Here is a 16181-nt window from a genome sequence, read left to right as displayed (position 1 = left end):
AATTCACCAACTCGAGTATTTCATATATATATATATATATATATATATATATAAAAAATCTCCTGATGATTGAGGGAACCCCTCATGAAACAGGCCTGTAGAGATGAAGTAGTCTTGTGATTTTTTTCCCACACATACATATATATATATATGTATATACATATATATATATATATATATATATATATATATATATATGTCTTAATAAGGTTATCCAAAAAATAGTGCTCGATACCGTAGTAGAGCGCAATATATGTATGAGTGGGAAAAAAAAATCACAAGACTACTTCATCTCTGTCATGACTTGGACTTTGGCTTGGTTTGTTCTCCCGTGGTGCAAATGAACTGGACTGGTCAAGGCTTGAAGGTGCGTACATGATTTATTTAAACTATCAAAAAAGGAATAAACGAAAAGCGCGCACAGGGGCGGAGGTACAAAACTAGACTATAAACACAAAACTTGCACATTGGCAGAAACTATGAACAATTAAACAAAACACTAACTGTGGCTTAACAAACAAAAACTTACTTGGCATGGAACCGGCATGAAAAAAAGAGTAGCAAGGATCATCAGGGTGTGGAGAGTGTGCAGGAGCATAAATGCGGGGTTGTCGTCAGGACGAACAACAGAAAATGAATGAACTTAAATACTATGGACATGATTAGTGAAAGCAGGTGCGTGACTCAAAACGTGAAACAGGTGCGTGACGTGACAGGTGAAAACTAATGGTTGCTATGGTGACAAGAGTGCACAATGAGTCCAAACGTGGAACAGGTGCGTGACGTGACAGGTGAAACTAATGGTTGCTATGGTGACAAAACAAAACAAAAGTGCACAAAAAGTCCAAAATTTAAACCGAACATTACTAAAACAAAACATGATCACACAGACATGACAATCTCTACAGGCCTGTTTCATGAGGGGTTCCCTCAATCATCAGGAGATTTTAATGGAAGCATTCACATACCATGGTTTATATAGGGCACAGAGTGGGTAGGTACAGGCTGGCGTAGGGGCGTGGTGATTGGCTCATGTGTTACCTAGGAGGTGTTTCCGTCTGTGGCGGCATGCTGATACAATTTCGCTGCGCTTGTTGAGGGATGACAGGTCTGGACGGTATATAATAAACAGTTTCTCTTTCAAGCATAGGTTGCATCTTTTATTACCACTATTGTAAGGTGTGCTGGATGCAAGAATTTGCCATGTTATTGAATATTCAACATTATTGTCTTTGAGGTCCCAAATGTGTTTGCTGAGTTCTGTGGTATTCCGCAGGTTTTGGTTCCTGAAAGAAGCCTTGTGATTGTTCCATCTGGTTTTAAACTCTCCCTCGGTTAAGTTATGTAGGATTAACCGAAACAGGCCTGTAGAGATGAAGTAGTCTTGTGATTTTTCCCCCCACACATACATATATATATATATATATATATACACATGTATGTATGTATGTATATATATATATATATATATATATATATATATATATATATATATATATATATATATACACATGTATGTATGTATGTATATGTATGAAATACTTGACTTTCAGTGAATTCTAGCTATATATATATTTATTTATTTTATTATATATATAAATAAAAGAAATACTTGAATTTCAGTGTTCATTTATTTACACATATACACACACATAACACTCATCTACTCATTGTTGTACTTGTGTTTTCAAATACACAGTAATGAAAACACAGTTGTTCTACTAACTGTACTTACTGTGTGTTATGAGAGTAGAGTATGTGTGTGTGTGGCCCTTTAATAGGTGACAGCATGTGAGGTGAGTGACGTCAGTGAGTGTGCGGGCGAGAGAAGAGAGGGAGCGGTAGCATGAGTGCGGGGAGGGACTAGTCGGTTTTGTGTTGGATTGGCTGTGTGCAAGCAATCAATAAAGCAAGATTTGCAACGTGCTTTACACCACTGCATCCCACGCTTTGCATTGGACTTGGTGATGTATGGCTTAGATGCAGCTGCTCGGCCATGGAAACCCATTCCATGAAGCTCTCTGCGTACTGTACGTGGGCTAATTGGAAGGTCACATGAAGATTGGAGCTCTGTAGCAACTGACTGTGCAGAAAGTCTTTGCACTATGCGCTTCAGCATCCACTGACCCCTCTCTGTCAGTTTACCTGGCCTACCACTTGGTGGCTGAGTTGCTGTTGTTCCCAAACTCTTCACTTTTCTTATAATAAAGTTGACTTGGGAATATTTAGGAGTGAGGAAATTTCACGACTGGATTTGTTGCACAGGTGGCATCCTGTGACAGTTCCACGCTGGAAATCACTTAGAGCGGTATTAGTATAGTACCGTGATACTAATGAATCATATTCGGTACTATACTGCCTCTAAAAAGTACCGGTCCCCACCCGATCCCCCGTCATCGTCACGTCGTGTCATTGCTGGTTTTACGAGCAGACGAGCATGTTCGGCAGCGCACACACACTGAGTACTTACAAGCAGACACAGTGTGTAGACAAAAAAAGGGAGAACGGACGCGTTTTGGCTTAAAAAGTCAAGATAAAGGTGAAGTTATAACACTGAAACGCCCTCAGGAAGAGCTGCTTTAAGACGTGGCTAGCTGGCTAGTTTTAGCTACTTCTAAATCACTAATCCTCGTCTCCGTGGCGACAAATAAAGTAAGTTTCTTACAAGTATCATTATCACTGCAGGACGAGGAATAGCTAAACATGCTTCACTACACACCGTAGCTCACAGGCGTCACAATGTAAACAAACGCCATGAGTGGATCTACACCTGACATCCACTGTAATGATACCAAGTACAGGAGCGTATCTAGTCGATACTACTATGATTATATCAATATTTTTTAGCATCACAAAATGTATATTATGTTTATAAAGTCAGTAAATATGTCCCTGGACACATGAGGACTTTGAATATGACCAATGTATGATCCTGTAACGACTTGGTATCTGATTGATACCGAAATGTGTGGTATCATCCAAAACTAATCAAAGAAGAGAAGAATAAGTGATTATTACATTTTAACAGAAGTGTAGATAGAACATGCTAAAACAGAAAATAAGCAGATATGAATAGTAAATGAGCAAGTGGATTAATAATCATTTTTTACTGTTTGTCCCTCATAATGTGTACAAAATAATAGGTGTATAAATGACACAATATGTTACTGCATAGACTAATTAGGAGTCTTTGTTTGTTTACTTAGTACTAAAAGACAAGTTGTCTTTTATGTTCACTATTTTATTTAAGGACAAACTTGCAATAATAAACATATATTTAATGTACCCTAAGATTTTTTGTTAAAATAAAGCCAATAAAGCAATTTTTTGTGGTGCCCTTTATTTAGGAAAGTATCGAAAAGTATCGAAATACAATTTGGTATCGGGACAACACTAGTCCTTACATACACACACCATAATAATCATCATCGTCATCATCGGCGGTCACTCGAAACGAGTATGACGATCCTCCTGGTAGGGGTGTATCCCTTTATGGAGGATGCCTGTGCGTGACTTAGTTTAACGTGGGGAGACTGGTGCACAGACAGTCACCACACGATCCTTGACAGAATCGGGTCAGGGTCCAGTGGCATGGAGTCCAAGACGACTGGGGGACCCTTTTCTGCTGCAGCCTTCTTCAGCCGTTGTGGTAGTTCTTAAATCTACCATCTTCTGCCTGCTCCGCCGTTGAGGTCTTCACCGTATCCCTGGCTAGGGGGCAGTCAGGTACTAGGCCTTTGCCAAGGGCCACCTGGGGTAACAGTAGTAAAGGGGGTTAACCTCCTAGTGCCCCAAGACCCCATAGAGGAGCCTCCACTGCCGGATGCACTTTAACGTCATGCCCAGGACACACCATAATAGTTGAAGCACAGCACTTCTGACAACGTTAGCCAAAATGCTTCGACGATCCATCAAGCGAGGCGGCTTCGCAGCTTACCAAAGTTGTACTGAAACTTTTTGAGCGAAGTGTAAAATGTTCTCTATTCTCAATGAAACATCAACGTTTTGGTCTTACTTGTACTTTCTCCTGTCATTTACTGAACAGGCGTCTACCAGCAGTTCACACGTGTTACTTACGTGTGACTGGTTGAACTTAAGATTCGTACAACCAGAGTTAGCACAACCAGAATTAAAACATGTTTAAGGTACATCGGGTTGACTTTTGAGAAAGGATTCTAAGTGCCTTATAGTCTGTAAATTCAGTCATTTCTTTTGCAGGTATACTTTGACTGTGGTGCCAAGGTGGATGTGGTGGATGCCCAAGGACTGATCCTCTCCCCTGGCTTCCCCTACAACTACTCCTCCGGGACCCACTGTGTTTGGCAGTTCTTCGTACCTGTCGATTATCAGCTCATACTGGAGATATTTGACTTTGACGTGTTTGAAAGCCACGAGTCCACCGCACAGTACTCCGTCATTTCTAATTATGAAGAGGACAACGGAGAAGACGAGCTGACGTTCGCATTGGGTGGAGCTTCGGCGGCAGAAAGAGACGCGGTAGATCAGGGCGAGGCCACAAATATTCAGAAGTCCTCTCGGGACAGTGAGACGGAGCAGGCGGTGGTCCAGGAACGATCCACAAAAAGTATCCAGAAGTCTTCTCGGGACAGTGAGACGGAGCAGGCGGTGGTCCAGGAACGGTCCACAAAAAATATCCAGAAGTCCCCTCGGGACAGTGAGATGGAGCAGGCGGTGGTCCAGGAACGGTCCACAAAAAATATCCAGAAGTCCTCTCGGGACAGTGAGATGGAGCAGGCGGTGGTCCAGGAACGGTCCACAAAAAATATCCAGAAGTCCTCTCGGGACAGTGAGACGGAGCAGGCGGTGGTCGAGGAACGGTCCACAAAAAATATCCAGAAGTCCTCTCGGGACAGTGAGACGGAGCAGGCGGTGGTCCAGGAACGGTCCACAAAAAATATCCAGAAGTCCTCTCGGGACAGTGAGACGGACCAGGCGGTGGTCCAGGAACGGTCCACAAAAATAGCCAAAGTCTCAAACTCCGCCAAAAGATCTATAGATGGTTCTTCCGGCCTTATATCGCCTCCACCCGCCTCGCTCCTCCTTCCTGGAGCGGCGTCCTATGAAGATAGGGCCTTCAACACGGCTTCCTCCCCTCGACTTAAGGCAGAGCTCGACCCTAGTTCCAAACCAAGCATGTCCATGGCGGATACCACCGTTGCGTCGCTACAATCCACTGACACTCCTGCTGCGAGCCCTGGAACCCAGCAGTCGGTGCTGGACGCCTGCCCCCATGATGTCCTCTATATCTCAGACCTCATCACCTTCTCCTCAAGATTCTGTGGGTCCAACCGACCGCCCAGCAGCCAGCTGGTTTTTGGCTCGAGCCAGGAGATGGTGGAGGTGATCATGGAGCTTATCACGACCACTCATTGGGGGCGGGGCTTTGCCCTCCTCTTCCACTACAACAACGTTACCAAACCAGTGGGGGAACGGCGAAGCTTTACGTCCGCATCCACCAGGGCTGACTCTCTGCTGGCCGCTGTGAGTGGAGCTGCCTTCTTCGCTTTGATACTCACTACTGTCGTCTGTGTTGTATTCAGGTAAAAGCACTTTTTCCAAACAAAATTCATTCTTCCACTTTTATGGACATTGAATTACTTAGGGACAGTGGTGGTCAAAAGTCTACATACACTTGTAAAGAACATCATGTCATGGCTGTCTTGAGTTTCCAATCATTTCTACAACTCTTATTTTTTGGTGATAGAGTGATTGGAGCACATACTTGTTGGTCACAAAAAACATTCATGAAGTTTGGTTCTTTTGGTAGCCATCCACAAGCTTCTGCTTGAATTTTTTGACCACTCCTCTTGACAAAATTGGTGCAGTTCAGCTAAATGTGTTTGTTTTCTGACATGGACTTGTTTGTTCAGCATTGTCCACACTAGAGATGCGCGGATAGGCAATTATTTAATCCGCAACCGCATCACAAAAGTCGTCAACCATCCGCATCCACCCGAACTAACATTTAATCAAAACCGCACCCGCCCGTTGTTATATATCTAATATAGACGATGCAAGGCATTAGTGAGGTTATAAAGCTTTTGCCTGTTAAAGAAAGGAGACTGATCCAATGCAGCACAGACATTCAATGCGTGCCACGCTGTAACGGCCCAGACGCACACCAGTGCGCAATCATCTGGGAGCCGCGCTGAGCGCACCTCCAAGCGCGCTCGCGCCACTCAAACTGCTGCAGGCAGCTGCGTTCTATCTTGTTTTAACATCCTGTGGCACTCTTCTGGCATCACGGCGGACGAAACTGCTCATGCTCAGGGTGTTTGTGGAGGTTCGGGGGTTTTGCACAAATGTGATGCACCATGTTAGATGTCCCGGTTTTGTGACTGTCGTAGACATAAACAGCGTCGCAGCTCTTGCAAATCACGTAGCCAGCATTACTATCGTCCTGATTTACAACCTCATAAAAACGAGTCCACGCTGAACTTTTCTGGAGCTTTTTTTCCCCTGGTCTTTAGTATTCCCTTTTTTAGTTTGTCGCGCACCACGTTTGCTGCCGGCGTTGCCATCTCTTTTTTTTTTCTTCTTCTGTTGTGGCATATGCTGCAGGTGTCTGCTCGTTTTTCGTATGTGGGTAACAACATTTAACTATGTATATTAGAGATGCGCGGATAGGCAATTATTTCATCCGCAACCGCATCAGAAAGTCGTCAACCATCCGCCATCCACCCGATTTAACATTTAATCAGAACCGCACCCGCCCGCACCCGCCCGTTGTTATATATCTAATATAGACGATGCAAGGCATTAGTGAGGTTATAAAGCTTTTGCCTGTTAAAGAAAGGAGACTGATCCAATGCAGTACAGACATTCGCGTGCGACGCTGTCACGGCCCAGACGCACACCAGTGCGCAATCATATGGGAGCCGCGCTGAGCGCACCTCCAAGCGCGTCTCGCTGCCGGCGACGGCCGGGTATGGGCCCGACGCTCCAGCGCCATCCATTTTCAGGGCTAGTTGATTCGGCAGGTGGGTTGTTACACACTCTTTAGCGGGTTCCGACTTCCATGGCCACCGTCCTGCTGTCTATATCAACCAGGGTGAGCCCCACCCCTTTCGTGAGCGCACTGCGCGCGGAGTGACCCCTGTTACGCGCCCCCGGCAACAGCGGTGGCGGGCAGGTAAGCTGCGCGGGTGGAGCGCGCGCAGTGACCCCTGTTACGAGCCCCCGGCCACGGGGGTGGCGGGCAGGTAAGCTGCTTACCTGCTGCGCGTGACGCCGGCCGCGGCGAAGGCGGACGAGGCGGGGTGTCGATGCGGTGGACGCGGTGGTGACCCTGGACGTGCGTCGGGCCCTTCTCGCGGATCGCCTCAGCTACGGCTCCCGGTGGGGCACTCTGGGGGAAGGGGCCTCGGTCCCGGACCCCGGCGAGGTGTCCCTTCTCCGCTCCGTAAAAGTGTCCATCTCTTCTTTTTTTTTTTCTTCTGTTGTGGCATATGCTGCAGGTGCCTGCTCGTTTTTCGTATGTGGGTAACAACATTTAACTATGTATATATATTTACGAATTGGTTTAACTGCCACCCGCCTGAATCTATTTAAAATCTAATTTTTTTTAATTTCAACCGCCCGACCCGCGGATAATCCACGGACTCCGCGGTTGTGTCCGCAAACCGCGCATCTCTAGTCCACACGTTTAAGTCAGGACTTTGGGAAGGCCAGTCTAAAACCTTAATTCTAGCCTGATTTAGCCATTCCATTACCACTTTTGATGTGTGTCAGGTTCAAACACTGATGACATCTATTAAACAAGACAAGAGGCAAAGAATTAAACAGAGACAGAATTAAATTTGGACTCAATATTGAGGAGAGTCGTCTGTACACTGTACCCTTGCACAGTATCTCAGCACGCTCTGCCAAGAGATTGCACGCCTCCTTTTATTTTGGACCCTCCCCGACCACATAATAATACCTGGGATTTATATAGCGCTTTTCTAAGTACTCAAAGTCGCTTTACATGTAGAACCCATCATTCATTCACACCTGGTGGTGGTAAGCTACTTTCATAGCCACAGCTGCCCTGGGGTAGACTGACGGAAGCGTGGCTGCAATTTGCGCCAACGGCCCCTCCGACCACCACCTATCATTCATCATTCCATTCACCGGTGTGAGTGGCACCGGGGGCAAAGGGTGAAGTGTCCCGCCCAAGGACACAACGGCAGCGATTTTTGAATGGTAAGAGGCGGGGAGCCAACCTGCAACCCTCAGGTTTCTGGCGCGGTTGCTCTACCCACTACGCCATGGCCACCACTGCTTACAAAGGACAAAGGTTAGTAAAATAGTTCAAAAAGAGTTCCATAAAATAGTTCAAAAAGAGTTTGTAAAATACTTCAAAAAGAGGTCGTCTGGATCCTGCTATATCTCCACTTTGAAGTCCTTGGGTTAGAACGCTGCGGCATCGCGTGGACATCGGGGGCGGTACCACTGGATTGGCAGACCGGGGTGGTGGTTCCTCTCTTTAAGAAGGGGAACCGGAGGGTGTGTTCTAACTATCGTGGGATCACACTCCTCAGCCTTCCCGGTAAGGTCTATTCAGGTGTACTGGAGAGGAGGCTACGCCGGATAGTCGAACCTCGGATTCAGGAGGAACAGTGTGGTTTTCGTCCTGGTCGTGGAACTGTGGACCAGCTCTGTACTCTCGGCAGGGTCCTTGAGGGTGCATGGGAGTTTGCCCAACCAGTCTACATGTGTTTTGTGGACTTGGAGAAGGCATTCGACCGTGTCCCTCGGGAAGTCCTGTGGGGAGTGCTCAAAGAGTATGGGGTATCGGACTGTCTGATTGTGGCGGTCCGCTCCCTGTATGATCAGTGCCAGAGCTTGGTCCGCATTGCCGGCAGTAAGTCGGACACGTTTCCAGTGAGGGTTGGACTCCGCCAAGGCTGCCCTTTGTCACCGATTCTGTTCATAACTTTTATGGACAGAATTTCTAGGCGCAGTCAAGGCATTGAGGGGATCTGGTTTGGTGGCTGCAGGATTAGGTCTCCGCTTTTTGCAGATGATGTGGTCCTGATGGCTTCATCTGGCCAGGATCTTCAGCTCTCACTGGATCGGTTCGCAGCTGAGTGTGAAGCGACTGGGATGAGAATCAGCACCTCCAAGTCCCAGTCCATGGTTCTGACCCGGAAAAGGGTGGAGTGCCATCTCCGGGTTGGGGAGGAGATCTTGCCCCAAGTGGAGGAGTTCAAGTACCTCGGAGTCTTGTTCACGAGTGAGGGAAGAGTGGATCGTGAGATCGACAGGCGGATCGGTGCGGCGTCTTCAGTAATGCGGACGCTGTATTGATCCGTTGTGGTGAAGAAGGAGCTGAGCCGGAAGGCAAAGCTCTCAATTTACCGGTCGATCTACGTTCCCATCCTCACCTATGGTCATGAGCTTTGGGTTATGACCGAAAGGACAAGATCACGGGTACAAGCGGCCGAAATGAGTTTCCTCCGCCGGGTGGCGGGGCTCTCCCTTAGAGATAGGGTGAGAAGCTCTGCCATCCGGGAGGAGCTCAAAGTAAAGCCGCTGCTCCTCCACATCGAGAGGAGCCAGATGAGGTAGTTCGGGCATCTGGTCAGGATGCCACCCGAACGCCTCCCTAGGGAGGTGTTTAGGGCACGTCCAACCGGTAGGAGGCCGCGGGGAAGACCCAGGACACGTTGGGAAGACTATGTCTCCCGGCTGAACCTGGGAACGCCTCGGGGTCCCACAGGAAGAGCTGGACAAAGTGGCTGGGGAGAGGGAAGTCTGGGCTTCCCTGCTTAGGCTGCTGCCCCCGCGACCCGACCTCGGATAAGCGGAAGAAGATGGATGGATGGATGGGTTAGAACAATATCTTTCTGTTGAATACCATACATGAGAGAAAACAGAAAACCCTTCATGTGGCTTTCCCCCTTACACGGTGGAGTTTTACGAGCCTTCTTCTTGGTAGGTTTCAAAGACAGCTTTTGTCTTCTCACCAGACCCTCAATGTAACACCAAGTTTTTTGTGATAATTTAGAAACAATTATTCTAACAATGTGTGTTTGGGGTCATTGTCCTGTTGGAACACCCAACTGCACCCAAGAGCCAACCTCCGGGCTGATGATTTTAGCTTGTCCTGAAGAATTTGGAGGTAATCCTCCTTCTTCATTGTCCCATTTACTCTCTGTAAAGCACCAGTTCCACTGGCAGCAAAACAGGCCCAGAGCATAATACTACCACCACCATGCTTGACGGTAGGAATAGTGTTCCTGGGATTAAAGGCCTCACCTTTTCTCCTCCAAACATATTGCTGGGTATTGTGGCCAAACAGCTCCATTTGTGTTTCATCTGACATCACACGGACAAAAATAAGACCTTCTGGAGGAAAGTTCAACCAGAATCTTGCCAGAAGCTTGTGGATGACTACCAAAAGCGGCCACCAAATGTTGGGGAAAAAAATACCTGCACCGGACTAAAAAAAAACGCAGATTTATACCGGTACGAAATATTTTGTAAATGTTTATTTACATACCTTAAATATTGCCAAAAAGTGCCTGTCACACGGTAGTAAAACGGCTGATCAAACAAAACAGAAGTCATGGTCATGGACCCACTAGCTGCGAAAGCTAGCTCTCCAATCAGCTAAAAACACTCAATAACTCCACGGTGACATTTTAGTGAATTTACAAAACTGAAACATTACAAAAAGGTATGACGACATTAGCTTGATTACATTACGATAGCACGTACCAACGTGGATGAAAACACTCCTGCCGATATCACACAAGGGACCGTTTAGTCATTATGAATTGTTTTAGTTATATTGTAAAACATATATACGGATAGTCGAACCTCGGATTCAGGAGGAACAGTGTGGTTTTCGTCCTGGTCGTGGAACTGTGGACCAGCTCTATACTCTCGGCAGGGTCCTTGAGGGTGCATGGGAGTTTGCCCAACCAGTCTACATGTGCTTTGTAGACTTGGAGAAGGCATTCGACCGTGTACCCCGGGAAGTCCTGTGGGGAGTGCTCAGAGAGTATGGGGTAACGGACTGTCTTATTGTGGCAGTCCGCTCCCTGTATGATCAGTGTCAGAGCTTGGTCCGCATTGCCGGCAGTAAGTCGGACACGTTTCCAGTGAGGGTTGGACTCCGCCAAGGCTGCCCTTTGTCACCGATTCTGTTCATAACCTTTATGGACAGAATTTCTAGGCGCAGTCAGGGCGTTGAGGGTATCTGGTTTGGTGGCTGCAGGATTAGGTCTCTGCTATTTGCAGATGATGTGGTCCTGATGGCATCCTCCGGCCAAGATCTTCAGCTCTCACTGGATCGGTTCGCAGCCGAGTGTGAAGCGACTGGGATGAGAATCAGCACCTCCAAGTCCGAGTCCATGGTTCTCTCCCGGAAAAGGGTGGAGTGCCATCTCCGGGTTGGGGAGGAGATCTTGCCCCAAGTGGAGGAGTTCAAGTACCTCGGAGTCTTGTTCACGAGTGAGGGAAGAGTGGATCGTGAGATCGACAGGCGGATCGGTGCGGCGTCTTCAGTAATGCGGACGCTGTATCGATCCGTTGTGGTGAAGAAGGAGCTGAGCCGGAAGGCAAAGCTCTCGATTTACCGGTCGATCTACGTTCCCATCCTCACCTATGGTCATGAGCTTTGGGTCATGACCGAAAGGACAAGATCACGGGTACAAGCGGCCGAAATGAGTTCCCTCCGCCGGGTGGCAGGGCTCTCCCTTAGAGATAGGGTGAGAAGCTCTGTCATTCGGGGGGAGCTCAAAGTAAAGCCGCTGCTCCTCCACATCGAGAGGAGCCAGATGAGGTGGTTTGGGCATCTGGTCAGGATGCCACCCGAACGCCTCCCTAGGAAGGTGTTTCGGGCACGTCCGACCGGTAGGAGGCCACGGGGAAGACCCAGGACACGCTGGGAAGACTATCTCTCCCGGCTGGCCTGGGAACGCCTCGGGATCCCCCGGGAGGAGCTGGACGAAGTGGCTGGGGAGAGGGAAGTCTGGGCTTCCCTGCTTAAGCTGCTGCCCCCGCGACCCGATCTCGGATAAGCGGAAGAAGATGGATGGATGGATGGATATTGTAAAAAATAATGCTTGGACTGATTATTAGAGAATACTTTCAAGTAGAAACATTATGGACGCTTATGCTGCCGGTTCAAGGCACAATACAAGAAATACATTTTCAACCCGCAGCACAAGCGGTGCGTGAACTTGTCCAAAAGATGGCGCCAGATATTAAAACAATAACACACATTTTCAGTGTCTCTGTCTGTGTTTTATAAAAAAAAACATTAGCGAAGAAAATCCTTTAAATTAGCCTCACCGTTTTATAAGCCACAGTGTATAAAGCGTAGGAAAAAAGCAGCGGCTTATTGTTTGGGAAAACACGGTACTTCTGACGCCACCATAAGTATGTTTTATTTATTCATTAGGTGGATTCATAGTAAAATATCCTGCTTTAAAATGCTAGTATCAGGCTGAAAGCATACATAACTGTTCAGTCCATCCATCCATTTCCTACCGCTTGTCCCTTTTGGTGTGATGTACCCTGCAAAAATATTTTTTTTTTTTAGAAGAAGTCATACCTTTTTATTTATTTCTGGATTGAGGATTGAGAATCCTGCACATTCACAGGCACCAATTTGTTATGTTGACTCAGCTGGACGTCCCCGCTTGGTGATGTGGTGACCTTTGATGATTAGTCGGGTTTGGCAGCAACTGTGCGGCTCCCTTGATGTGGTGGTGCATTCTCACCGTAGTCTCTGGGGCGTTCAAGGTGCAGCACCTGGCCTCCATTTAAGCAACGGAAAAAAACAGAGGCCGCACGAAAGTGAAAGCGGGAGGAAAAAGGCATTGTTGTCGGACTGTCGAGGCGTGTAATTAACTCTCTTGTTCATTCCAGTGGACAATGAGCACAAAAAGTGAGAGAGTTTATAGGTTTGTAATAAAAATTTGTTCAAACAAGGTGCTGGAGGGCTACTGTATACTGTAAGATTAATAATAATAATAATAATAATAATAATAATTTCATTTAACTTTATACAAAAGCAGATTGCTTTTGATGGTGTTATTTTTAACACTGTCTTACACAACACTTCCTGATGTATAATACAATACAAAAATGTCAATTTCCGTCACTTTATCCTATGTGAACAAGTCATTACCTGTGGTTGTCTCTTTAATTGACTGCACGGCTGGCAGCTCCTCCGTGGTTTGAAAGTCTGCAGTTATCCCAAGTAAGAAGATGAGCAGCCGGGCGGTGTTACATGCATCGCAGCTCTCATCCAAAGCCAGCGAAAAACAGTCAAAGTCGGCCGTTCTGTTCTCCAGCAATGGTCTCAACTCGCCTCGTTACAGTGCGTCGGGAGAGTGACACGTTCTCAAATGCGAGCCCTCTTCTCCGGGCATATCAGCGCAACCGAGTTCATACTTGCCAACCTTGAGACCTCTGATTTCGGGAGGTGGGGGGTGGGGGGCGTGGTCGGGGGTGGGGCGGGGGCGTGGTTAAGATAGATATATATAAGAAATACTTGACTTTCAGTGAATTCTAGCTATATATATATATTTTTTATTACATATATATATATATATATATATATATATATATATATATATATATATATATATATATATATATATATATATAAAAGAAATACTTGACTTTCAGTGAATTCTAGCTATAAATATATATTTATTTTATTTTATATATATATATATATATATATATATATATATATGTCTTAATAAGGTTATCCAAAAAATAGTGCTCGATACCGTAGTAGAGCGCAATATATGTATGTGTGGGAAAAAAAATCACAAGACTACTTCATCTCTTACATGAGATGAAGTAGTCTTGTGATTTTTTTCCCACACATACATATATATATATATATATATATATATATAAGAGATGCGCGGATAGGCAATTATTTCATCCGCAACCGCATCAGAAAGTCGTCAACCATCCGCCATCCACCCGATGTAACATTTGATCAGAACCGCACCCGCCCGTTGTTATATATCTAATATAGACGATGCAAGGCATTAGTGAGGTTATAAAGCTTTTGCCTGTTAAAGAAAGGAGACTGATCCAATGCAGCACAGACATTCGCGTGCCACGCTGTCACGACCCAGACGCACACCAGTGCGCAATCATATGGGAGCCGCGCTGAGCGCACCTCCAAGCGCGTCTCGCTGCCGGCGACGGCCGGGTAAGGGCCCGACGCTCCAGCGCCATCCATTTTCAGGGCTAGTTGATTCGGCAGGTGGGTTGTTACACACTCCTTAGCGGGTTCCGACTTCCATGGTCACCGTCCTGCTGTCTATATCAACCAGGGTGAGCCCCACCCCTTTCGTGAGCGCACTGCGCGCGGAGTGACCCCTGTTACGAGCCCCCGGCCACGGGGGTGGCGGGCAGGTAAGCTGCTTACCTGCTGCGCGTGACGCCGGCCGCGGCGAAGGCGGACGAGGCGGGGTGTCGGTGCGGTGGGCGCGGTGGTGACCCTGGACGTGCGTCGGGCCCTTCTCGCGGATCGCCTCAACTACGGCTCCCGGTGGGGCCCTCTCGGGGGAAGGGGCCTCGGTCCCGGACCCCGGCGAGGCGTCCCTTCTACGCTCCGTAAAAGTGTCCATCTCTTTTTTTTTTTTTCTTCTGTTGTGGCATATGCAGCAGGTGCCTGCTCGTTTTTCGTATGTGGGTAACAACATTTAACTATGTATATATATTTCCGAATTGGTTTAACTGCCACCCGCCTGAATCTATTTAAAATCTAATTTTTTTTTATTTCAACTGCCCGACCCGACCCGACCCGACCCGCGGATAAAATCTAATTTTTTTTAATTTCATCCGCCCGATCCGCGGATAATCCGCGGACTCCGCGGTTGTGCCCGCAAACCGCGCATCTCTAATATATATACATATAAATAAGAGAAATACTTGAATTTCAGTGTTCATTTATTTACACATATACACACACATAACACTCATCTACTCATTGTTGAGTTAAGGGTTGAATTGTCCATCCTTGTTCTATTCTCTGTCACTATTTCAGAACACACACATTATACAAATATACATTGTAAAACCAATAAGAAAACGGGAGCTCTAATTTGGGAGTCTGAATTAGGATCAGAAGTTCCTATATAAACATTGCGCACTCACGTCGCCTTTTTGTATTGATTACTGCGGCTGTGCACTGGATTCATTCACAAATACAAACCACAACTCACAAACACTTAAGAGTTAGGCTCCACCATCAGAATGTGTACTTAAACTTATAAAGATCACATGGATATTATTCAGTGAGTTGATTCACCAAAACTAACCTGTTATGCAGGAGGAAAAAGCACACAGGACGTTTCAATTGTTCACAGACTGGGTCGCGCTCATCAGAATGACAAGACACTTCCGGTCTGCAGGTGATAGCATTCAATTGGGAAGAAACGCCCTACTGACCCCTACTGACCAATGTGAATACTGATAAATGTGTAATGACAGCTCCAAAAACGAATTCAAACCACAAAATAAAATAAATAAATCAACACAAAAATGTGACACATTATGGGTGGGTCACATATGCATGTACAGTAGATGGCAGTATTGTCCTGTTTAAAAGTGTCACAACATTGCTGTTTACGGCAGAAGAACTGCTTTACGGTATACAAAAAAGTGACTGCTGTTGTTGTGTGTTGTTACCGCCCAGGTCTGGTATAGAACAATGTCATTGTCTTTGTTGGGGAACAACAGCAACCAACTGTTCAGCATTTGTGTTCTTTATTTATTGGTGTAATTTGTCAGTATTGTACTGCAATTGTAATAAGTTCACGTGAGTCACGAGTAAGAAAAGCGAGATCTTGCATGTTGCAAATCATTGAGATTTAACTCCCAGGCTCTCTGGTAAGAAAAGAGGGTCACAGCAGGGGGTCGCCCTCAGTGGACCCCCGTGGGTGGTAATGTGCTCACTCAGTTGCAAGAGCATTTTTTAATAAGTGGGTACTTGTTGGGAGTATTTCGGGATGCTTCATTGGCTCAGCTGGCGTTAAGAAAGAGACAGAAACATAACTGACAATGAAAGAATAGATGGTCAGGATGGGTTGCAGTTCCACAGATTTGAAATGATCTCATATCTGGAATAGGGATGTCCCGATCCAGGTTTTTGCACTTCCGATCCGATACCGATACTGACCGATACTGGCCTA

General features: G+C 46.4%; 1 protein-coding gene across 2 annotated transcripts in view; it reads left to right on the top strand.

Moving 5' to 3' along the window:
- The window catches only part of LOC140679209 (uncharacterized), an 85620-nt gene that overhangs the window by 44189 nt on the left and 25250 nt on the right, over window positions 1-16181 (top strand). For both annotated transcript variants that reach the window (XM_072914189.1, XM_072914188.1), the window contains exon 2: window positions 4219-5561. In XM_072914189.1, the coding sequence (XP_072770290.1) occupies window positions 4219-5561 (1343 nt within the window). The remainder of the gene's footprint in view (window positions 1-4218; window positions 5562-16181) is intronic.

The sequence above is a fragment of the Nerophis lumbriciformis genome, linkage group LG12, assembly GCF_033978685.3.
Source record: "Nerophis lumbriciformis linkage group LG12, RoL_Nlum_v2.1, whole genome shotgun sequence".
Taxonomy (NCBI): Eukaryota; Metazoa; Chordata; class Actinopteri; order Syngnathiformes; family Syngnathidae; genus Nerophis; species Nerophis lumbriciformis.
This window is presented reverse-complemented; position numbering and strand designations above follow the sequence as displayed.